We start from the raw sequence: 25158 nt of genomic DNA on the forward strand, positions 1-25158 counted from the left end.
AGCGCATCAGGCGCGAGATCGCCAACAGCAACGAGAGGCGTCGAATGCAGAGTATCAACGCAGGATTTCAATCGTTGAGAACTCTTTTACCGCACCATGAAGGCGAAAAACTTAGCAAGGTCAGTCATTTTTAATTTAAACTTCTTAAAACATGTGATATTTTTTCATAATTTATATTATATCATCGTTTAATATTCACGCGTTTATACCAATGCGTCATTGTTTATTGTTTCTTAATTTCGAAGTATGTATTTGCTGATACAAATAGTGTACATCGCAAGTCATTGTGCTTATAAACATTGGCACCAACACAATATGAGTCCAATTATTTGACGTCACATTAAATATCTCTAACACAGGGCGATGCATTTATAAAGTACCCGTCCATTAAAGATTATGTTTATATTATGTTATGATATATGTTTTTATAATTGTGCAACTATATAATGTATGTATATATAAAACTTGGGTTTCAATTTTACTACATCGCATTTGCCCAAATGCTTACTATCTCATTTGTGGTAATTTGATCGTCTGAATACGCAACATTGATAATTCAACGATAAGATCTGCATATAATGTAACAGTGCAATTAGTAATTTATTTAATGCTCGACAAAGCGGCTATACCGAAAACATAATCAAATTTGTTATTTTATCGTTTCTTAGAATGAAATCTGTACCAAATATAAAATCTGTTTTGCAGCAGTACAGGCTGTAAAAGAAGATTGCAGAATAAAATAATTTTGAATTATAAAATAGGAATAAATAAATCGTTTTTACTTTTGTGTGTTGTTAATTTTTTATGCTACGCCCACCCATGTACTGAAATTCCAATTTATATTTATATTTGAATGTTTTTCCATGAACGATATTTCCAAAGTTTATTTGCACGCGAAAGTGTTTGTGTGACCCGTATTTTCGTCCCACGGGACTTGCCTGTTGTTTTTTAACGCTCCGAGCTAATCTTTTTGCGAATGAATGTGTCTGCTGACCTGAAAATCTCTGAGCATCTGTCTGATGTCTGCGCGTGAGCTGACGGAGAACGCGGAGAGAGTGCACTCTTGGTGAATGCACATTTAGTATTTGCAAATATTATTATAAATTTGTTCGTTCTTATTAATTACTTTAATTTACATTTTATATGTATAATTTGTAATTATTTTAATTTTTGTAACATATTTCCTTCCAAAGGACTCGTACCTTCTTACACGAGCTTTTGAAAGAGAAATTTCTACCAATTTCTGTTCAAGTATATACAAAAGTGTACGAATTGACCTACTTTGTCCTGTCTGTCTGAAGTTCTCTCCTCGATTCATGCACATACATTCTGTGGTGACACTTCTGAATGTATACGTGAAGAACTCACACGATCAAAATATGCCACAACTACTCGCCCAATATTACATCAAACCAGCTAGCTAGACAGTGCCCAGTCAATGGAGTAAAAGGACCACCGACGTGATTGTGTTGGCGTATAATATATATATATATATATATATATATATATATATATATATATATATACGCATATTAATAATATATACCAACACTTATATACCAGTGTATAGGTGTATATACCACTATATAGTCTACTACATGTATGAGCACTGTCGGTTTGCTAGGTGGGATCAAATTGGCGTACAACGATCTCTGTGACGTATTTTTGTGACATGACGTTGTTTGAAAACTACGGGCATATGATAGAAACGAGTCTCCTTTACCTATATTAGAAACGTCCGGTATTAAGCAGAATGCCGTATCCGTTTATTGTGGGCGATAGTTTTGCGAAATCGGTGTGGGCAACATGAGCAAAAAAGTAATTGAAACAATTTTTGCACTATAAATGTACGCATAATATGAATAAATATTTCTGTGAAGCTATTAATGAGATTTTGATTTTAATTTATGATTTATATTCGGTGGAATTTGTAGACTCCAATAATTGCTAAATGCATTGTGACTTTCTACTGTCCTCGTCACCATCGAGCAATGTGTGCAATATTGCAAGTCCCGTTTCATTCGCATATTCTATTTTACGATACACATGAATGATGGCTGTGTGTAGACCTAAACGAAACGGGAAATGCAAGTGGTTTATCTAATTATGCTTTGGGCACATGGAGCAGACTTCATATTTTAATGGTCATTTTGCATATGTAATTTAAAAAAGCTCTGGAGCTATGGTCTTCTTGGATCGAAAAACATACCTTAAACGATAAAAAGGGACTACATCTGGAAATTGCTTATTTATTTGCACAATATTTATTGCTTACTATTACTTGCACTTACTATTATATTATTTACAACTATTAATGTTTTATTACAATAAATGTTGTGTAATCCGTTCATCAACTAATTATAAGGTTTCAAAATCACCACATGCATTCACATAGTAAGCCAGTCATTGAAATCGTTGAAGCGATTTACATCAGCCGGATGAAATAGTCTAATGGCGCCACGCGCTTGCGTTTATTGTCATTATGATTATTATTATCTATTTTTCAATTTTGCATGCTCTCTTGCACAAAGTAACATTTGTCATGCACGTAAAACTGCTACTGCTGGAAAATTTTATAAGCTTAGTAGTAACATATTCTGTAATTTGACTTTGTTTTTTCATATTTTTAATCGATACGTTTACAAAAACATAAAGGTCATAGGAAAGTATTTTGTTAAAATAATGATAATATTGTTTCAACCTATTTTCCTATTTGTATTATTCACAAAATATACACGTCTTTCTTTCCTTTATAAATTGTATAGCATTAGTTTCTACTTCGTATTAAATATTTACCTGAACAATTGTGATTCATAATTCAACAATTATTGTTATGTGGCGAGTACGTGCATGGCTCACGATTACTATGTTCGGATTTTGTTATCAGAAATATATAATAAAAACATAGCTTATCGACTTTATCACTCAACAAGCATTTGGTTGACTCTCTACATAATATGTAATAGAGACATGTATAATTATAATTATTGATTTTTTATTTATTCCGTTCAAAGCATAATATTATTGTGTTGAGTTGATTTATGAATGTTTCTTCGTTGTAGTATGAATCGAAGGGTGTAGGTGTTGAATTTGCTATGAGTGGAGATAATGTTTCTAATTATGATCTATTTTTAGCAAGTGTCGAAAATAATGTATTATTACATATCAAAAGGGACCCTCTCGTGCTTTTCAATGTCTAACCTTCGTTGAGAGTCATGTTATGGCGTTTATATGTGGCTAGACGATCAACGTAACGATTATATATTTTCCGGCTTGCTGAGCATTTTGCATTACGTGCCGTTCCATGCGGCTGATGTTACTTAAAGAATGCTTACTTCTCTTATGGTCTTCCCCCTACTGGCAGTCATCCGGTCAGACGGACAACAGAATCCTTTCTTCTTCCTTCAAACACTCAACTCTTTCAAATTTAGGATAAACATCAGATTTTATCTTATGAGAAACCGTTCGTTAACAAACTTAGATTCTTATAACCCGTTCAATAATCGTATGATTTATTTACTACAAATTTAAGAAAATATTTTAAACCCGTTGGGAACGTATTGGAAACTTAACTCTCTATGGATTCTTATATACATATTAATAAGATACTTAAACTAAGTTCTATTAGAAAAGTTTTAGAATGGCGCTAGACGCATGTACCTGCAAGGCGTGCGCTCGGGCGTTGCTCCCTTTTCTAATCTCAAGTATGCGCATTTACTTCACAAGCAATTGCACGTGTATTAACGCACATACACAATCATCCAAGTAGCGAACAAAGAGAGATACTGCCTTTTTTATACTGCAAACTTTTCTGCATCACCTTGCCTATCATAGAAAAAAAAATCGTGCGCAGTTTGACTCTTATGTTATAAGCATCACATATGCCATCATTGCAAGTATTGATTGATTTTTTTTATTGGGAAAATTGTGATCTACTGTTTAAAAACAATATTAAAAAAATATCTGTATAATATTTATTTTCTTTTATTTGTGTAATCCAATCTATCTATTAGTTACTAGGATTTAGACCATAGTTTACAAAAATTTTGTCTCGTGGAGACCCCTAGGGCTTTCAATAGTTGCAAAAATGGTCTTTATAAGCTCAACCATATTGCGACCAAAAATTGAGTGTCTACTTATGCTACAACTAACACATTTTTATAAAAAGTGTAATATTTTTATTTGCTTTTTAGTTATATTTATAAATATTGTATATGATTTTCTATTATATAAATAGTGAATAGATATTAACGTGGTGTATTGTGATCCACTATCGCGCTTTTTTGCTGACGTGGATCCTCTGGAAGTTCTCATAAACCCTTGGGGTCCATGTGGATCACTTTGGGAATCACAGATTTAGACTCATTTTGAAACAATAAGATTTTTTACAATTTGGCATTAAAACATCAGATCTGACGTGACGCCTCATAATGTAACAATTCGTAATCGATTTTTCGATGCGGTCGTGGTTTTTATAACACACTGCCATATATCATATTTCTATTTATAGCAAAGTGTACAGAAAACGAACACATACGAGCATACTGAACAGCGTAAATGTATACCGATCGTGTTTATGATAAAATAACCCATACAGCATTAGCCATGGCTAAGCGAAACACTTCCATTCACAGACAAGAGTTCTGATTTCAATGTATATATTGTATATATTTATACGCTGAAACTTGCAAAAACCGTTCTTTCTTTATCACGTGCAGCGTGTTGATCACGAGTTTTGTAGATTGTCTGTATACATTTAATTCTATAAGGGCTGGCCAAAATTAAATTAATATTGCATATTTCCGGAATTGATCTTTCAGATTCTAGTTGATTGTGAGATGATTGCTCAATTCAATGAATCTCAAAGTTCCACTCACGACTCTTAGAAATGTATATCTATAGTCAGGATCGAATTAATTCCATTTACCTGGCTAGAACATAGAATATTAGTCTGTTTCTATTCTTTCACATATAACTTATGTTGACTATAAGTATTTTTCTTTTTCTCATGCATAGTCGCCTTCTTCACTCAATTAACTATATAGTGATCATTTATTTCCATCCCTATCAGCTGTAAAATATATACTGTCGTTATCGGTTTAATGGCGTTTGTGGAAACGACTGATGGTAGCTGGGTGCTTCGTGCTTTTATAATGAAATAACCAATTACTGATTTGATTTCTAGACATTTTCATGCTTGTATTAGTTGGAACTGTTTCCAAAATATTCATTTAGTCAAATCATGAAATTGTATCAGAGTTATTTTATTAAATGCAATTTTATATTATGTTATTTGAATAAGTATACAATTTCTTTCAAATGTTTACAATTCCTTTTATGACTATTAACTTGTAATATTTGCATTGCTCTCGGCGCATTTGATGTCTGTAATGGATTCCTCATGTTGACTTTATTATGAGTGGTTCATCAGACGCGCTGGACTCATTCTAGATTTTTTAAATATTATTCAACATTTATATACCAAATTAAAAATATGTTTTGCAATATTGGTTTTTATTTCGTTTACTTTGTTTTTTTTATTAATCTTATCCATATTTATATAATTTCTTATTACTCTTATTAAATTTCAGTATGCAGAGATCGTTTGTAATTATTTTGTTAAGCGAATAAAATAATATTTGATGATAAATAATCAAATATGAGATCATAGGTACTAATTTGCAATAGCAGCGCGTAATAAGAGTTTGCGAGAGAGTAACCATTGCAAATGTTCTGCTTCTTGCTATCTCTATTTGGTCCAGACGTCTAGTCCCACGCATTGAACGCTCGTCGTCCACCCACGAAGACTCTTACTAGAAATCAGTTTAGCTATCTGGGCGGTCGACGTTAAAAATTAACTTTGTCGTTTAATAAATCATTAATGAATAAACGCAATGGAGAAAAGCACGTATTTTTAACTATATGACACATGGAAATAAATTAATTAACAATATTAACAAATTTTGGTTACTTGTACTGATAATATTTTAGTTTCATTTTTAATACATATATGTAATAGTTTTATTACCAAATTTTTGCTTTCGTATCGTATTTGCTTGGACATCATTTGTAATTATTAAAACTATTCTGATAATTCTCGACTAAATAAAACGAACAATATTATCGACATCTATTTCCCCATGCTTTTTGGTAATATAATAGAAAATTTCAATTACCTAACGTAATATTCGGGAATTGAGTTTTCATGAAAGCGTACGTGCAGTAGACATGTATAATGGTCGGAAATAGGGCGTGGTGGCTTACTTTACGATCGCGGTTTCATGTGTGGGTATTTGTCTGCCTATCTGCCGGCTTATGCGGAAATGGAGGTTCCCGACTTTCACACAGACTCTGGTGATGAGATCTTTTTTCTTCTATGCGACTTTTGGCACAATAACAAAAAATATTTACTATTTGTTATATAAGTAAATCAATCTATTGCGTGGTTTAATGTTACATAAAAAATGCATATTTAAATGAGTGTATTTTTTTGACATTGAAAATTGTCGCCAATTCGCCGGAAAGCAAAACTCTATGAAGATTAATTTCAACCCATCGGAAGTTTCGGCAATAAATGTGTTTTATTAACGATTAAAAAATATATTTATATATATATACGTATTTTTTCTGAAATATTAAAAATTATGGATTATTAATCAACTATGACTACTTAATTTTCTGAAAACCAGTATTGCTATATATCGATCTATAAATACATATCGATTTGAACTTTGGCTAAAATTGCAATACTAATCTTTATTGCGTGTTAGACGTAGCGTAGACTTTTCCCTTGACTGGGCGCGGTTGCCTGTAGCTGGCCAAACTGGCGGTGGCGCATTGTGGAGCTTGAAAATACTTGCGGGACTTTATCGTAATTTGGAGCCTCCACGCCCAAATGCCGAACGATTTGTGAGAATATCACTGTCCTGCCCGTACGAGATGCGTGTCTACGAGCACGTACACATGGAGGGTAAGGCGGTGGCGGACTCTTAAGTTTCTCTACGACGAGAAATGCTGCTTCTGATAGCTATATGTGCGCGTTCGTCGTCATGCCAACGTTGAGATCGATCTCGCGCCTACCCCATCTCTTTCTATATCTCGGCAGTGATTAGGGGAAGGAGACCCCAGACAATATCGGGTGATGCCCACAGTCTCGAGACTCGAATGGAATGGAGAACTAGAAGATAAAGCGCGCGAAAGACTTTACGGCTACATATTAAAGAAACTAATTCAGATCACTTTAAATAAGATTTTGTACATGAAGCATACGTGCGATGAGCGTGAGCCAGATATGTCTAATATTTTTTATATTTTCAGTTCAGTTTAGTTTTTATTTACAATTAGGTGCCTTTCAAAATTATTTTAATTCTTGTCTATAATTCGTTCTTAGGTTCTCATCAGATAAGTTCTAATTTGTAGCGAGCATTTTGGAGCATCTTGGTCTCATAACATGATTTATTTTTGGTTAAACTAGGTCTTGACATCATGTTTGAAGTAATTAAAATGAAAAATAATATGATAATCTGTAATCAAAGGACAGAGATTATAAGTGGAAATCCCAGCCATTCTTGTCCTAAACGTTCCGTCTAGCCTTGTATTGGAATCAAGCCAGTTAGAGCAACCGTTGTCGGCGCGGCGCCGCCTGGCCGCCAGCCAGTCAGTCAGTCAGGCAGTCCTTGCAACCCCTAGACTGTCTAACAAAACATTGGGCGGTGGCCCACGCCCTGTCTCGCCCGGCTTTAGCCGGCAATGTGTGCGCGCAGTTCGTTATGTATTCGTATGTTGTGTCGCAGCAGTTTGGGCGTCGCGCGTCTGGTCGCTACCACCCGACTCCCACACCGGGTAACAGCCAACGTTCATCAGGGCGTTAGCGTATTGTATAGTAGTCGAGCAGCAGAAGCGTAGTAAGCAGCCGTTATCGATTTCTTGCGCTACGAACTACTGCGCATTCAGGGAAACATACATAAATGGCATCATTGTATGCGTGCCCAAATTCACTTACGCATATATATTGGCGTAGTATGTACACAAGCAAATATATCACGGCGCTTACTAAAAATTCTAATTTTTTATTTGTGACAAATGAAATATTGGGATAAAGCTAGATGCTTTGTTAACAATATTTTGTCATTTAGTTATCTAGATGCGGACCCGGCCTTTTAATAATATGATAAGCTCAAATCAAAGCTCACTTGGAAAAGATCTACAGTTTTTTTTACTAAACATGAAAGAATCATTATGCAAAACCTCTATCTTGGACTAAAATTAGAGAAACAATTTGATAACTCCCGAAATATTTCAATATTATGAATGTTATCTAATTTTATTAAACAATATAATAATTACTTGATAACTTTACATTTTCCTCGTTAAATCTTATCTATCGTGACACGATTTACGAATCAAGCGCAGGTACGATGTACACATGATCAGATGATGAAGCCACACATTGTGGCGCCAATGTTACGGGCAACTATTGCCCAATGTTGCGCAATATGTCATGAGATGTGACGTCATGCTAATGCACGTTAATATAGATAACATAATAGAACTTTGCACCTAGCATCTGATCGATATATGTACTTCATCTGTATGTGCAACTAGGTTAATGAGTCATTGTTAATTTGTATCATACGCTTCAGTAATTAATTCCAGACAGTAAAATATCAAAAGCAAGAAACGAATTATTTTGCACACGTGTAGGTTGCATATATAGATGGAATTCTGAAAACTTTAAACATTGTTGAACATGCTTTAATCTACGACAACATATTGGACGACTTTATTTCATATAGCTTATCATTATGCTTTTGATAAGGTGAAATACATTACTAATTGTAAGTGTTCATGCGTTTATCAACCTTTACGGCCGATATATTGATATGTTCTACTACATCATATTTTGCTTTTATTTGAGTTAAAAGTTACCAAGAAAATAAAATTTCAGCTATTTGAGATTTGAAGATTTTGTTTTCTGAATGAACTGTGATTTTTGAAAAACTTCCTGGTTTAGCCAATTTATTATTGTATCACCATACTCGATTTAAAAACGATGCTGGCTGTATACTGCCAGTGAAGATACTTGTCAGATATATTACAAAATAAACAAAGTTATCAATGCAGCTTTTTAATATGTTATGTGATAACTTTGCAATGTTTTGACTCGTGGAAAAGTTTCAACTTATATATGATGTTGTGTGAACAACTGCAACCTGATATCGATAGATCCATCCGAGGAATTGGAAATTCGATATCGTTTGCGAGACTTGAAACCTACGACTATGTATCAAGTGCCGTGGAAAGTTGTTAATGTCATGTGCACACAAAACATACAAGCATCTTAAAATAAAAAGTAATTTTTTTTTTTGAAAATGTTATTTTTCACATAATTGATATATATTTTTATTATGATCTTAATATCTAACCACAATATCATATTCCGGTCAGCTTGAAAATCATAGCGCTTGATTGCAATCGTTTTGTTATTTTTCACTTCAACATGATTTTAGTAATCACCTCTGATTTTGCACCTGTATGAGTGCATGATGGAATGTAATATGGCGGTATTGTTTATATAACATACCGTTTATATTTATAGCTTATGATTTGTACAAACACAGTCACATTGCTATCAATGGGATTTTCTACGAAACTTAATTTTATCTTCCATTTGACTGGAAATATATCTTCGATTTATTGTGATTGCGCTTGAACATTTCTGCTTATTAGTCTTTTGAGAAGAGATTTCCAAGAGAATGTTATTTTTTCATGGAAATGATTATGAAATTTGCAGTATTATTGGACGTTTTGCATAAATATTCTTTACTAAGCGACTGTATTAGTTGTAAATAAACTAACCCTCTTTGTAGCCACTGCTCAAAACATATGAATATGAAATTTGCTTCATAATTGTCATTCAAAATAAACTTACTCTCTTGTATACGCCCTGGCCAATTTGATGGTTGACAAAACCACTATTATGTTTGAAAACAGAGTTTGCAATATTACTACAACGCAATTCGACCTTTGGTTTCTCATACCATCGAAGGCATCGCTCTACTACTCTCCACCGTACCCGGCTCTATTCCGACCTTTATCATACTTTCTACTATAGCCGTGCGTGAGAGGTTGATACGACAGGAGAATATTAACAAGGGTTTTCTGTAGAAGTCATATTAAACGGTAACACCAGAAGTTAAAATAAAAATGACTCTATAAATTGTATTTATTAACTTCCCGTAGGGTAAGTTATAGTAATCGCAAAAAAATCGAAAATGAAAATTTTTATATATCTTTACGTTTCAGAGGTTTCTTAACATTTTGGCATACCTTAGAAAAAATGGATGTATGTGTGTGTGAGTGTGTGTGTGTGTATGTGTGTGTGTGTGTGTGTATGTATGTATGTATGTACGTGTGTGTATGTATGTGCGGATACAAATTTTCGTCGACGATTTTGGGAACACGGATCAACCGATTTGAATAATTCAAAAAACATTCGATTTATATTGATAAGGAGACGTGCTGATTAGTTTTTGGCGAAGGCAGGTCCAGCCGTTCCAAAGATACGGGGCAAAAAGTGCCGGAAACGGTAACTCAGTTTTTAAGAGAACGGAGCGTCCGATTTGAATAATTCAAAAGAAAGATGAAGAATCGATAAAATTTTCATGAAGGTAGGTCTAGCGGTTTCGGAGATATGGAGGAAAAAGTAAAAAAATGAGCCATTTGGCGGTCAAAAATGATCATTAGACATATGCACATCAAATTATCAGATATTTTATAGAGATTTTAACAATAAGTATACATTTTGTTAACATTTCTATGGGTTCCGTACCAATGCTTATGCGTTAGACAGCGACGCGGCGCTTACGCGCTTTATATTTTGTCCCTATGCAGTTAAAGCAGTACGATTGCTTTGAAAAAAGATCTTCCAAAATATGCCAAAATAAAGAAGAAACAAAAAAAAAAAAATAGATTTTTTTTTGAAAAAATTTTTTTTTCAAAAAAAAGTAATTTTTTGTTTAATTTATAGTTTCTCAAAAATCTTATTTTTTCGAAGTAAATTTGTTTTAAAAATGTCAATCGTTTTTAAAAAAATAATAATTTTTGGTACGGGAAGTTCCAGCAATTTGCCTTAAGGCACGATGCCTTAATTGCCTTAAGACAGAATTCCACTTACAGCTAGTTTAATTTTAATTTAATTGGGGTTCCGTTGCTTATAGGGACCGACATACCTTGACATATTGGTGTAAAACCTATTTTTCTGAACTTTGTAATAAAATATTTAAATGGATTTGTGTTTACTATCAACACTAACGCCATGCAAAGTTTTATAAAAATCTCAGAAATTAAACCTGACATTCTCCTTGTTAACTGTTGGTTCCTTTTTGGTTTTCGTAGATGCGTATGTCTGCCTCTATTTATTCTGATATGTTGTCAAGCCAACGTCGATCTGCGGCTCCTTTGGGGTGAGAGGTACTAGCCATGTACGATTTACGCCGTACGTTTGGTATTATTCGAAGTTACATAAACGAAGGACTCGTCTCTAGTCGTCTACAAGCCACCATATCCCGATTTAAACCTTCATACCCCAACCACTTACCAATCTCTACCTACCAACCTACCTACCCGTCAGTCTACCGCGAGAGAAGCCCTCCGCGCTAGTTCAAGGCCGACAAGCTCGAATCCGGAGCATCGCCATAGCAACGCTTGTACGAGAGATTTATCATAAAAGGTGTATGTGCGTACACCATGGTGATTGTCTCGTATTATGGAAAATTTTGCGTTGTAAGATTTGTACATTAATTTTACTTCTATATAATATAGAGTAGATATATTATTTTATAAATATTTTATAAAAATCGTATTAGTATTAATTATTACATCAAAGGGAAAACATAAAACATTTAACATAAAAAGATTATGTATTTTTTAGTCTAATTGAATATCTGTTGATCCAAATTTTGTCTCGTATCATTCAAGTCCCCTCTGCTTCGCGACTTCCGCGAAACCTTTCCCGCTTTTAGAATGCGCAAGACATAATGATCTGACCTCCAAACAGTAACCTCGTCTGGAATACACATGCATATTATTAACCTCACGTTTTGTTTCTTCTTTCTCACGTGTCTTTTCACAACTGAACTTACAACTATTTAATGAAATTAAATCTAAGCTAATGAAATAATTCATGTTTTCATGTAAAAGAATTAAACTTTTGTGCAATATTTTGATAGCTTTCTTGCTTCCTTTATTTTTAGAACTTTTTAACAAGTTGCAATCGATCAAAGTAATTTTATTTATATAGACATTGATTGCAATTTCAAACAAAATTCGATTTCAGTTTCAAACTTATATCCGACATGTCTGACAGGCTTATCATTCATCATCAAAGTTTTCCTTATTTTGTGAAGCACTTTTCTTTAAGAACTGAAACTGACGTTTTTTCTATGATATCCAGTGCTAAGCCGTGGGTGCATTCAAGCAAAATCCACAATGTAATTTCAAAAAAATATTCTTATAAATTTCTATTTGCATGTATTATTTCTCATGTAAAATAAATCTCTTTTATATAAAACGCTGCGGAAACTGCGCAATGCGCCTTACTCAACATTTTCGAAGTTGTATAAATATAAAACCAGGCAGGACGAAAGATTATCTGACTGAATTTACTACGCATTAGGGCATTGATCCAGAAATAGTACGCGTCGTTTTCTCTGTTGCCGGTGTAAATAGTAAACATATGTTCTGAGCTCGCAGCGTAATAGTTTGACAACTCTAATTATAGAGACAGATAATAAGTGTAGTTGCAATGGTGATACATATTTTTTTTATAAAAAATATATATTGGTTTCCAGGTATTATGGCAGGGATGATTTGTGCTTTTTTATATATGCATAAGGTTTATTTAATTTGTGACATTTCTGTTTGAAGATTAAAAATGAAATGCCAATGTATTATTTGTTTAAAAGACTTTTTTATTGTTAGTTGCAAATATAAATTTCATCTGGTGAAAGCTTTCCTATTGCCGTATCATAATAACGGTAGCGTTTATTTATAGATACCTTGAGAAATCTTACAGATGATTTTCATGTGGCACGCATCAATAGTGTACAAATAAGTAGTTAATACTACTAGGGTGTACGCCGGCTAGAAATAGTATTCGAGTACAAGGGCAGAACTTGGATGAGGTCCAAAAATATTCAACGCATAGTAGTTCAATGCCCTCTATTATATACCTGATCACAGACACAAGATTATTGCGTAACGCGTACCGCAAATAGTTGCATATTGATCTTATCGCATTCTTAACAATTGATATTTTAAAACAACACGTGGCTGTCTCAATATCAATTAAACAAACTTTGTTTTCTTACAACAGGAATTTGTTATGAATGATTGTTTGAAGCAGTATGCATCGTATCAGATATCGGTTGATCTGGCTTATTGTCAGTTGACAAATTTTGTGAGAGGTTTTAAACAATCACTGAAGTTATAATACTTGACTCTACAAAAATGATTTTCCTTTTCTTAAATAACGAAATATACGATAGGACATAAAAATGGATTTTGCTTTTATGAGTCATTACTAGTATTAGTCATAGAAACAACCCCTATGAAACGAAATTGTTCTCCAACTTTTCCTAACCGGTCTGACTCATCTTTGGCAGACTTTATAGGTGTAAGTCTTATATCCGGCATCTAATATTAAGTTTTCGTGACAACTTCGAATTCGAGTTAGTCAATCGCTATGTCCGGTTACGCGCTCGTCGCCCATCGGCCGGTTCTAACCTTGAAACCGTACTTCGAACTCTCTCTATGCTCTTCGTGGCATCTTTTGTCGCCGCTTATATTGGCCGTGGATCTCAATCGCGTTCCAGACTTGTGTGCAGCTGCTGCGTTCTCGGTGGAAATTTCCCTATCATCCCCTCATTTACGTGATATTATGTAGGTTAAATTGATATTAAATCTCGCTCGCTCTAGTAATAACAATAACTAGCTGTAAGTGGAATTCTGTCTTAAGGCAATTAAGGCATCGTGCCTTAAGGCAAATTGCTGGAACTTCCCGTACCAAAATTTATTATTTTTTTAAAAACAATTAACATTTTTGAAAAAATTTTACTTCGAAAAAATTAGATTTTTGAGAAACTATAAATTTGACAAAAAATTACTTTTTACATTTTTTTTTTTGAAAACAAATTTTTTTGAAAAGAAAAATGTTTTCTTCATTTTGACATATTTTGGAAATTCTGAACTTTTTTTCAAAGCAATCGTATTGCTTGAACTGCATAGAGACGAAATGTCAAAGCGCGCAAGTGCCGCGCCACCGTCTAACGCATAAGCATTGGTACGGAACCCATAGAAATGTAAAAAAAAATTATATTTATTGTTAAAATCTCTATAAAATATCTGATAATTTGATGTGCATATGTCTAATGATCATTTTTAACCGCCAGTAGGCTTTTTTTTTTACTTTTTTCATTAGGTCTCCGAAACCGCTAGACCTGCCTTCATGAAAATTTGATCAATTCTTCATCTTGTCAATAGAAGTCAAATGTTTTTTGAATTATTCAAATCGGACGCTCCGCTCTCTTAAAAACTGAGTTACCGTTTTCTGCACTTTTTGCCCCGTATCTTCGGAACGGCTAGACCTGCCTTTGCCAGAAACTAATAAGCACGTCTCCTTATCAATACGAATCGAATGTTTTTTGAATTATTCAAATCGGTTGTTCCGTGTTCCCGAAATCGTCGACGAAAATTTGTATCCGAACAAACATACATACACGCACACACATACACACACACACATACATCCATTTTTTCTAAGGTATGCCAAAATGTTCAGAAAGTTTTGAAACGTAAAGATATATAAAAATTTTCATTTTCGATTTTTTTGCGATTACTATAACTTGCCCTACGGGAAGTTAATAATGCATATTTGTAATTCAATATCGTAGAATATAATATTGGCTCACCGCATTATATTATTGTATGCGTTTTGTATAATAAAAATGATAGAAAACAAATTTTTTTTATAATTTGTTTATTATTTTTGTAAGTAAACCGATGTAAACATGAAGCTCATGTTTGATCCGATGCAATCGATTTAATATTATTCTTTTAATCTATATGGAAGGTCCCCAATAATGCTATAACTAATTTTTTCTTTTAAGTTTATTATATTTGAATTTATATCGCTTAACTTTAGTATATTCGCTTATTTAATGTCATCTCTCCTTCCTCTATGTATTGTTGGTCATGAATCGCTCTCGCTGCTTAGCTAGATATACAACATGCTCGACCACATTCCACGCCGCTCTTAAACAAGTGTACATTCGAAGATGCAACTCAGGATAAGTGAATTTAATATTATCACGCCTGAATCAATAAATACGTTTTGTTTTATCATATTAATTATAATTATTAAAAACTATAGTTTAAATGGCAAATGTCCGATTGTGTTGCGCCTAAACTTTGCTAATGTTTAAATAAAATAACCTGGTTTGATCAAGATATTTGTCGGATTTTTTCATAATTCAAATGCTGTAATACTACGGGTAATTAAATAAATTTATGTATTTAAAAGCTATCTAGTGCGTTAATATTCACATCATATAAAATTATGATATCGTATAAGTTATTCGGGTAATAAAGCGGAGTTTCAACTCTATGAATATTTAGAAATTATTCCAAGGTCTCATTATTATGCATTCGTGATGAAGATTATTATATTTAGTCAATTAATACTTTGCTTGTAGAACTAGTATTTTGTCATACAAAAGTCATTCACAAAATAAAAATCTTATCAAATATTCATATTATCGTCAAGGATAGCTCTATAGGATTTAATCGTGCTAATATAAAATGCTTGGCATTATATAATAAAGTTTATTATCTTGGCACGTCGAATCGTAATAATTCGCATAACATCTATCCATTATCTTATTTGCGACTACCACGGTTTCTACGTAATAAATAGTACACGTTACGGTAGCGCGCACATAGCAAGTTGCCTTGACCTCCACGGATTTGAACAGAACACCATACTCATACACAATACGGTGGAGCCTACAGTCGCACGTTGTTTAGTATTTTATTCAATAATGAAATGCTCATGTATGCTAGAACATTGCTTTGTAGACCTGATACAACTCACAAATGAGTGCGAACGAATCAGAGTACCGCTTTCCTTTTCCGAGACATTTAAACTTTAAAGCGCCCAATTACCTATCGTAAAGGCAATGGGTTTTCCTTTTTTGTTGAGCCACTCCAGCTGATTGTGCAGGGTATAATATGCGTTTTGCATGCCAATGATGATTAAAAAATGCTTTATCGATTTCAAGTACTTTGGTAATAATACTTTTATTTATTTTGTATAATCTGCATTTTAATTACTCAGTTTTTATTATTTTAATTAATTTAATTTTGTTAATTTAGTAGTCAAGTATATTTGGTTTGTATACTAAATTTTTTACCATGTGTGTGGAACATCGATGTATATACATATTCTGTTTTTACTGCGAAGAAGGCGTTGCCGTACATGCATTCTTGAAATAACTAAGAGGTTGTAGGACTCATATAAAATCGCAAACATGATACGAATATATTATGCTATCATTGATGATCTAGCAACATATATCGTAAATATCTAATATTTTGATGTAATATTTGGATACTATATAACAATTTTATTGAACTCTATTTTTCTGCCATGTTTATTTATGAACATATGTTGGGAGCACATGTTTCTCAATTATTCCGAATTAATTGATTTGATCATTACATGATATGTAGTAAATTAACGCCATTATAAAACAACGTTTTTTGTTGTTCAATTCGCGGATTATTATGGATTATGATAATAATACATGAGTAATGTTGTAAGCTGGGTTTCATTGACTGATCCCAGCGCGTAATGGAACACTAGTGATAATTATATATCATGCTTGTTATGGTAATTAAGTAATTATATTTGATTAACATCTGGATCATGCTTATGTAACTTTAGCGTAATTGTAGCAGAAGTTCTAATAATAGCTGGGTCATTGTTAAAATTAGCAAACATTCATTCGCTTGAACTTTGTTGAATGAATCATAGTTCTTATTTTACATTGACATATTTTCATTAGATACGCTAATGCTAATGTGAAATTTAAGCATGCATATTTTCAAAATAATAAAAGTAAAAGCTGATTCGAACCTAACATGATTATATCATACTCAGCGGTAGGCCATGGTAAGCCTTCGAGCTATTCCCATACCTACACTTCAAGGTGCCGGCCAGAGTAGACTTGTGTAACCATCGGTGCGTATCAATGAATGAATGAATCATTATAAATTCGAAATAAATCTACAACGACGCACGATAAAAACTCATATTTGACTCCTGAGCTAATCCGGATCATTTGTGACAACGGGGCTATTATTCACCATAACCTATTTCATTGATCTTTATAAATCTACATAGTTTTCTTAACCTTAAACCTATAATTTTGGAATAATGAGTATTGTAGAGCATCTAATACTGATGTTTGGTTACCATTTGGTAGCCTAAGATATGCATGGGAGGCCGTCGTCGATGTCATTTTATAAGACTTACGCCTCACTTTAGATTTTGTACTCTCTATGAAGCTGTGTTCTAGTACCTTCTCTCTTAAAACTTGTCGGGCTATTGACCGACTCTCCTTGGAATGGCCTCTAGAGAATCACGGTAATTCCGTTCTCTGCATTACGAATAGTTTATCTGCGATTTCATTACTTGATCACATTATTTATTAATAGTTATATAATTACATTAAATCTAAGTAATACGAGGAATAAAATTCCTAGTATTGAACAACATCCTAAATATTAACCAGCATGTTGTGAGCTTTATAATTACATTATTAAATCTAGTCTGTTGGTTGCATGAAATTGTTTGTAGTGCATCTACATTTTCTTCTCTTCTTTACCACTTAGCGATCAGCAATGATCTAATTTGTGAACAGATTGCTTACGATTTGTAAGTTGTAATATCTTACTATCGTAGAAGACCGTGAACTCAGCATATGATCTATTACGTCGTTCTGTTCAGATTTGAAGGTGTTCATTGGCCTGAAATATATCAATGCCAAACACCTGTAAAACGCCGACATGCGCGCGACTTTTACAAAAACTATACATACATCGTATGCGTAATTCGTAACAATAGATGGGCAAGGTATGCAGTAATAATAATTATTCCATATTTTTTGTAGAAATATTGTTATTGGTTAATTCATGTTTATAGTTTAACTATCATTATTTTTGATGTTGACTTTATTCATTTTTTAGTACTTTATTTAGACATTATGTGGAGTAATATGTGTTCTTGGAAACCGTATATCAATAGAATTGTTTGATATTTTGATTCCTTATTTAGGCCGAAAATGTGTATATAGGACCTTATACTTAGCAATAAGATTTTGGTATTTTTGGTTGCTAGTGTTAAAATATTGCCAGATAATAGTAAACCAGCCCAATATTCTATGGCTAATTATGTCCAGTCTGCATTTTTTGTTAGGGGATTACTATTTTAGAGCTATTGAAACGTCCAGAAATATTATGATAGTCTCAAAAACCGCAAAGAACATTTCCAAGTCTTTCAATTCAAGAGTCTTTTAAAGCTACTTATGCTACAACTTACAAATTTTTGAGAAAATGTTTTCATTTACTTGTTAGTTCTATTATAACTTGATGTGTATGATTCATTATCCTGACCCTTCATTTTCATTTCGCGGGTCTCGATTTTTGCTTTCGCTAATGTGATGGATCCTCTGAATGTTCTTTGGACCACTGGGTGTTTACTGACCCCCATGTCTACCACTTTGCTAGATCTAAATCTTTTGAATCACTGATCTAAATGCTTCTGCCACTAGAAAAATAAATTATATTTCTTGCAGTTGACGATCTTATTTATCCTTACCTTATCTTTGTTAGTAATAATAGTAGCGATAAAATTCTTCCCGTTGAATTCTCATAACATTTACTCAAAGTTTCGAAGCGTTGGTTAAAATGTTATCATTTGATTTTTTAAAGCCTTTTGAGGAGTTAACTCTTCTATTTAATTAGAACTCTTCTAATTAAATTAGATAATTTATTAATCGCAGACATTTCGATTTAACAGTAGTAAATTTGTTTCGCCAAACGACAACGTATCCAACATTATCGGGCGTGAACGATTTGTGCTGGCTGGCTGGCAGTTAAATTGTAATGATATCTTCAACAAACGGCTAGACAAGTCCCACTCGCGTACTGTTAGTATTTAAGTTCTATAAATAATATTCACTACACACAGGCCGGATATACAATGTTAATGTTACTATTATTACAGTTAACGGATGCTGTCATGAGTCATTTGTGTAGTTGAATATAGATTTATGCATTTACGCGACGCGATCGACGCGGCTCCGGCGACTAGCTAGCAGTACAGTACGCCCCCGGATCGGATAGGTTTTCGATTGTGCATAAATATCATTGTGTACTAAGATATTAATATATTTCATGTAATAAAGGAAATTTTACTATACTAAGCAAAGGGATAGAGCGCTGAAATCATATATTCAAATTCATTTTAAATGAGCATTATGACAAAGTTGGCAAAACAAAATAGTGAATAATCAAAGTAAAAATTAATAACTTTTTTCTAAACATTTTTTGTCGAGACGTATCACAATAGATAATACTTTGCAATAATATTTTTTATGAATAGATCAATGTCTTTGTTTGCAATTTTGTGTCAATACAGAATGTTTCAGCGATTGCATGTTCATTTAAGAATGTTTACATATACCATTGAATTGCAAAAAAACGCTGATGTAATAGTTCATATTAAAAATAAAAAATGCCTGATGATTCAAGTTGCTTTTAGTATGTACGTAATGATTCATAGATAGAATTAACAAATATGGGCAATTTCTTTCATAAATTCATAAATAAAATAATGTTACAATGTAAGGTAATTTTATTTACATATTTTCATAATATTCTAATCCAACTACTTTCATTTATTAACTTCCCGTAGGGTAAGTCATTGTAATCGTCCAAAAATCGAAATTGAAAATTTTTGCATTTCTCGACGTTTTGAAGATTTCTGAACATTTTGATATACTTCAGAAAAAATGGATGTGTGTGTGTATGTATGTATGGATACAATTTTCCAGTCACGTTTTCGGGCGCACGGATCAACTGATTTGAATGGTTCAAAAACATTCGATTCCTATTGATAGGGAGATGAGCTGATTAGTTTTTGGCAAAGGCAGGTCCAGCCGTTTCGGAGATAAAGAGCAAAGAGTGCAGAAAATAGAAATCGAGTTTTTGAGAGAACGGAGTATCCGATTTGAATGATCTAAATAGCATTCAATTACTAATGATTGGGAGAAGTGGTTATTAGTTTTTGGCAAAGGTAGGCCCAGCCATTTCGAAGATACAGAGCTAAATGTAAAAAAATGGCAGTTTTTGAGAGAACTAAGCGTCCGATTTAAATGATTCAAAGAACTTTCTGCTTGTTTTAACAAATAATTGATTTTAGAAAAAAAAAATTGTTTTAAAATAATTTTTTTTTTCAATTTTTTTTTTTCAAAAAAATTTTTTTTTGTATATCGAAAATAAATCAGATTTTTAATTTTTTAATTCTGGCCAAAGTTCTAATATACTTTAAACAAATAATTTCAACTTTGCAAATCAGTTTATATAATTCTTATAAATATTAGACAATATTACAGTATTTATTTATTAATAGTCTGTTTGAAAACATTTAATATTCCTCGAACATTTCGTTACGGTACGGAAGTTCCAGCAATTTGCCTTAAGGCACGATGCCATACACCTCACTAGTTAGCTGCATTGTTTGTCTTACAGAGTTTTCAATATTTTAAATTAAAACACAAAATATTTGAAAATTCAGTTCTTTGAGATCTATTTTTTATGCCACGTGCTAAACGTGGTTTGAGAAAATCTGATACTTTGCAAATAGAAGTTGAACAGAACAAACCATTACCAATCATATTTTTTGTCGTTAATAAGTGTAAAACAATGGTAATAAAATGATTTAAACTTTAATTAAATCCCAATTTTCCATTATAAGCATGCTCTTCAATAAAGCGTGCGAGTGAGATGATCGCCCCGACAGCTGTATGTGCCATCTCCGTGCATGACGTCATTCAATCGGCGGGTACGCAGGAAGCTTAGCCTCTCTCTTTCTTCGCGTCTGCTTCCTCTTTCCAGCGCCTGGACGCTTGATCAATATCAGTCCCGTGACGTAACTCACGGCGTTCTCCATTCTCCGTACCCTGGATAATGCACCAGACGCTCTTTTCATCTCGTTCGCTCTTTGTAATGAAATTCCGATACTGCGCAAATTGGTGACGTCATGTTGGGCCGACTCCTGCGCCCCGCTTCGGGGGCATTGTGCGCGAAACGAGAGCAGATATTAGCCGCTCCTGGGGTAAATGGTTCCTGGGGTAAATATATATTTTTTCATGTTTAAGGATACAATTTGCGATGAAATACTTATTTCCAATGGGCGTTTACTTGATAAATTACAAATTCTGCAAATTATCGAATGGAACATTTGGTGGAAATAATTCATGTGATATCGATCTGGTTTTTAATGAGCCAATGACGTACTTATAATGACGTTCCTTTTATTGCTTCCGCAATTAATAAAATTACATCGACCATATATTATAAATTTCAAAATTATATTTGGTTGCTTCGTTGCTTTTACAATTTTAAGATTCTTTATATTTATCATGTCCTTAAAGTTAAGAACTGTTTTAGATACTTATTAACTAATTGTAGCTTATTTAGATATTCTCTTATAAATTTAGCCATTAATCACGTTATGCTTAAAAAAAGGGGTCGGGGTTTGACATAAAATCATTAATATTATCTGGGACAGGGGAGGGGGGTTTCTAGTAAGATATTACGCGTATTTATTTTTTTACCTGAATTTGAAAAGAATAAAAAAAATATCAAAAGAAAATTAAAAAAATTTACGATTATTTCTAGGTACTAAAAAACACTAATGTTTGGTTTAGGAGGTGGGGGTTTATTTAAATTTCATCACGTATCATCAAGGTGGAGAATATGTTCAAAAATTCTTTAAAATCGATCATTAATGGACGCCATTAATGGAAGCAAGAAGTAATAAAAATATTATTTTTCTGAAAGAAATTCTGAACTAAACCACTCTCGCCCACCCACCAACCAACGATTTCTATACAGGGCGTGGTAAGTGCGTTCACCTTTTCCTATGTTGTGCGTCGTACGTGTGGGAGTTTTAACCCCTTTCGAGCTTCAGGTTGTTCAAGCCGATGGCGAAATTTCCCACTTTCGAGATAGTAAGGGTGCCTGAGAGGCGATTTTAACCTGTGCCGTGGGTCGCATGAGCTCCCACACAATGTCGATCGATAGACCGGCGCGACGCCCGGCATCGTATTTCTCTCTCCCATTCCAAACCATATGTTTCTATTATTGTAATTCAGACTATGTCCAAATATTATTTTTGAGCGAATCAGTAATTATTGTTTCATTTATGCAAACTCATATATTTAAGTATTTCATAATTTATAACAATATGATATTTAATAAATCATAATAATATTTAATATTATTGTTATTTAATATTGCTAATATATTTCACTTACTACTCATAAAGATATATGCTTAACGTGTATAAAGGTTTGTGAAAGCTTCTAATCCTGTAAAAGCTCAAGAAGATTTTATTATTTATTTTACAATCTGCTTGGTAGTGCTGTGTAGCAGTGGAGTATAGCTTTTAGTTTTTGTGTGCACTAAAAGCAGCGATAAAAATAAAAGTAGATTACGCTATGAAACAGCTTTTTAAGGGTAATTCTGAGTTACAAAGCTTGCGATATAACGTTTTTATTTATATTTATGTACTAACGCTTTTGAACACGAATATGTATTTTCGAATGATTTCTTTTGTAGTTTTGATTTAATTACGTATCCTTATATTAACAGATTTTTGCGTCATTTTTTTATATTTTCATATTTATTTAATTTTAATATAAAGTAATTTTGCCTGAATGTTTGCTCCAATACGCACCAAATCTATGTTTTTTTTCGAATGTTTTCAATTTATAATTTCGTTTCAAGTTTTCGCGGGTGAGATCAAGTAATTAGTTACTTGCATTTACATTTATCGTAGGTAATATTTGAACCGGCTTGAATTATTTTCGTTGTGTACCAGATTCCTTGAATCATCCCATTCGACAATGGGAGCGTCGCCGTATTGCCGGCCGTAGTAATACTCTGTAGTACTACTAGCGCGATCTGTAGCGTACTACGTGACATCCTCTACTATGAATTACATTGTATGTGTACTACGTTTGCTATGTTGTACATTTGCAACGTGTTTACATCGTATATATGTATTTATGTGAACAGTTGTATGTACCAAAAGCTTGGAAACAGAATGGTTGTGCATTCCAATGCGCCTGTGTACGTGGCGATCATATACAAATGCATTTTGCAACCGAAGAGATATGAGCTTTCTTGTGTGCGTTTGACTGAATTGGCGCCAATGGAAATGCGCGCGCACTGCACAATTTTGGCGCGATTCGCTTCATTTCCTTTTTTATTCAAAAGACGCATACTGAACACGTGGATGAGTAGATCGAGATTGCTATTCCAGATTTATAATCACATCACACTTGTAAAACTTATAAAACTATTTTATGTTTCATTTAACATATCTAGCCACACACTGTTTAACTGAAAGTATTTTATTTTTATATAAACAAAATTATCCTCAAATTCTTAACCAACTATCTTTTAACGTCCCTACATTTTCATAACTAACTTCATACTAATATCCTTTAACTAAATTAATAAAGATACTGATTTAATACATCAATAAAATAATTAATTACCCTATTTTTTATTTTCATTTCAATTTAATTTAGTGCTAATAAAATAAAATTCTGCCCTTAAAATCTTACATTGAACTTTAACACTTGTATTTTTTCATATGAAAATGTTAATTTAATTTCATTGAAAGATTGATATAAAAATTCTAAACCAGTTTATTACATATATTTATCATGAAGGGCAATTACAGTACCTCGTGTGTTCAATCAATCATATAGAAATTACACACTGAAATTACAATTACAAGGGTTTACGTTTGGATACATATGAGGACATATCTGATAATACGTTTGAATACAGATATGACTAACAATAAAGTAATCAATAATTTAACATTCTCGTCTCACATGAACTAACTGGCCATGTGCTAGTTGTTGGAGCCTGCTATTATCATATTAGATGACTAGGTATTTACAACTGTTTTATAAACATATCTTACATGGTATTTAAGTATAATATTACATTATACACGGGAGATTTGGCTTTCAGGTTAATTTAAAAAGTATGTTTAAATATAGAACACTTGGTCCTATGCCCTATCTAGTGATTATTAATAACCTATGTTATCTTAGGCAGTAATTTTCCAAACCGAACCTAATTTTAAAGCCATATGACGGGTAATAAAATCCTACATGTGTTTTTATAAATGCTATTTCAAGACCTACGATAGACCCGCTGATTGCCTGTAAACCATGACCTGTCTAACATAAACATAGTTTGCTTCGAACGTTTCATGTTTGTGATGCTTTCGAGTCCTAGGCTGCCGCAACTGATACAGCGTCGCACATATTCGGCCTACCTATATGCGTAAACCAGAAAATTAATAACGATAAATAAAAATAGCACTGACGGTATTCGCTAGATTAAAACTCATTTAAGTATACTATATTCCCAACATGTTTCTATGCCCATTTCCTTTTTCTTTAGGTTTAGATAATTAAAGTTCATTCCTAAACGTCGCTGGATGGCGAGGAATCACTAATGATGACTTTATTGGAAAACATTTGTTTCTACCAATGGTTCAAAAATTACCCAGAGTTTTTATTTATACTCGGGTTTTTGTGTACTCCTTCACTGATTATTAATACAATGCAAATATAAAAACTCTTTTTTAAACAATTTTATAATAAATATTGTAATTAATTTTCAAAACTCAAGCATGACCGCATTCTATGCGAAGTTCCTGTGTTAAGTTTCTATTGTGTTTAGTAATTCAGGTGTATTGTGTAATTTCTTGTAATTTGTTTAAAG

At 33.0% G+C, this 25158-nt stretch overlaps 1 protein-coding gene across 1 annotated transcript in view; it reads left to right on the forward strand.

Annotated features, from left to right (window-relative positions):
- LOC113366512 (transcription factor AP-4-like) overlaps positions 1-25158 on the forward strand; it is a gene marked incomplete in the record, with an annotated part of 67367 nt that overhangs the window by 38928 nt on the left and 3281 nt on the right. Inside the window, 1 exon segment of the mRNA XM_026608131.1 lies at positions 1-119. Coding sequence (XP_026463916.1) covers positions 1-119 — 119 coding nt within the window.

This window comes from Ctenocephalides felis, unplaced genomic scaffold, assembly GCF_003426905.1.
Source record: "Ctenocephalides felis isolate EL2017-DRISC unplaced genomic scaffold, ASM342690v1 CF-g0.4_SCAFFOLD_01170, whole genome shotgun sequence".
Lineage (NCBI taxonomy): Eukaryota > Metazoa > Arthropoda > Insecta > Siphonaptera > Pulicidae > Ctenocephalides > Ctenocephalides felis.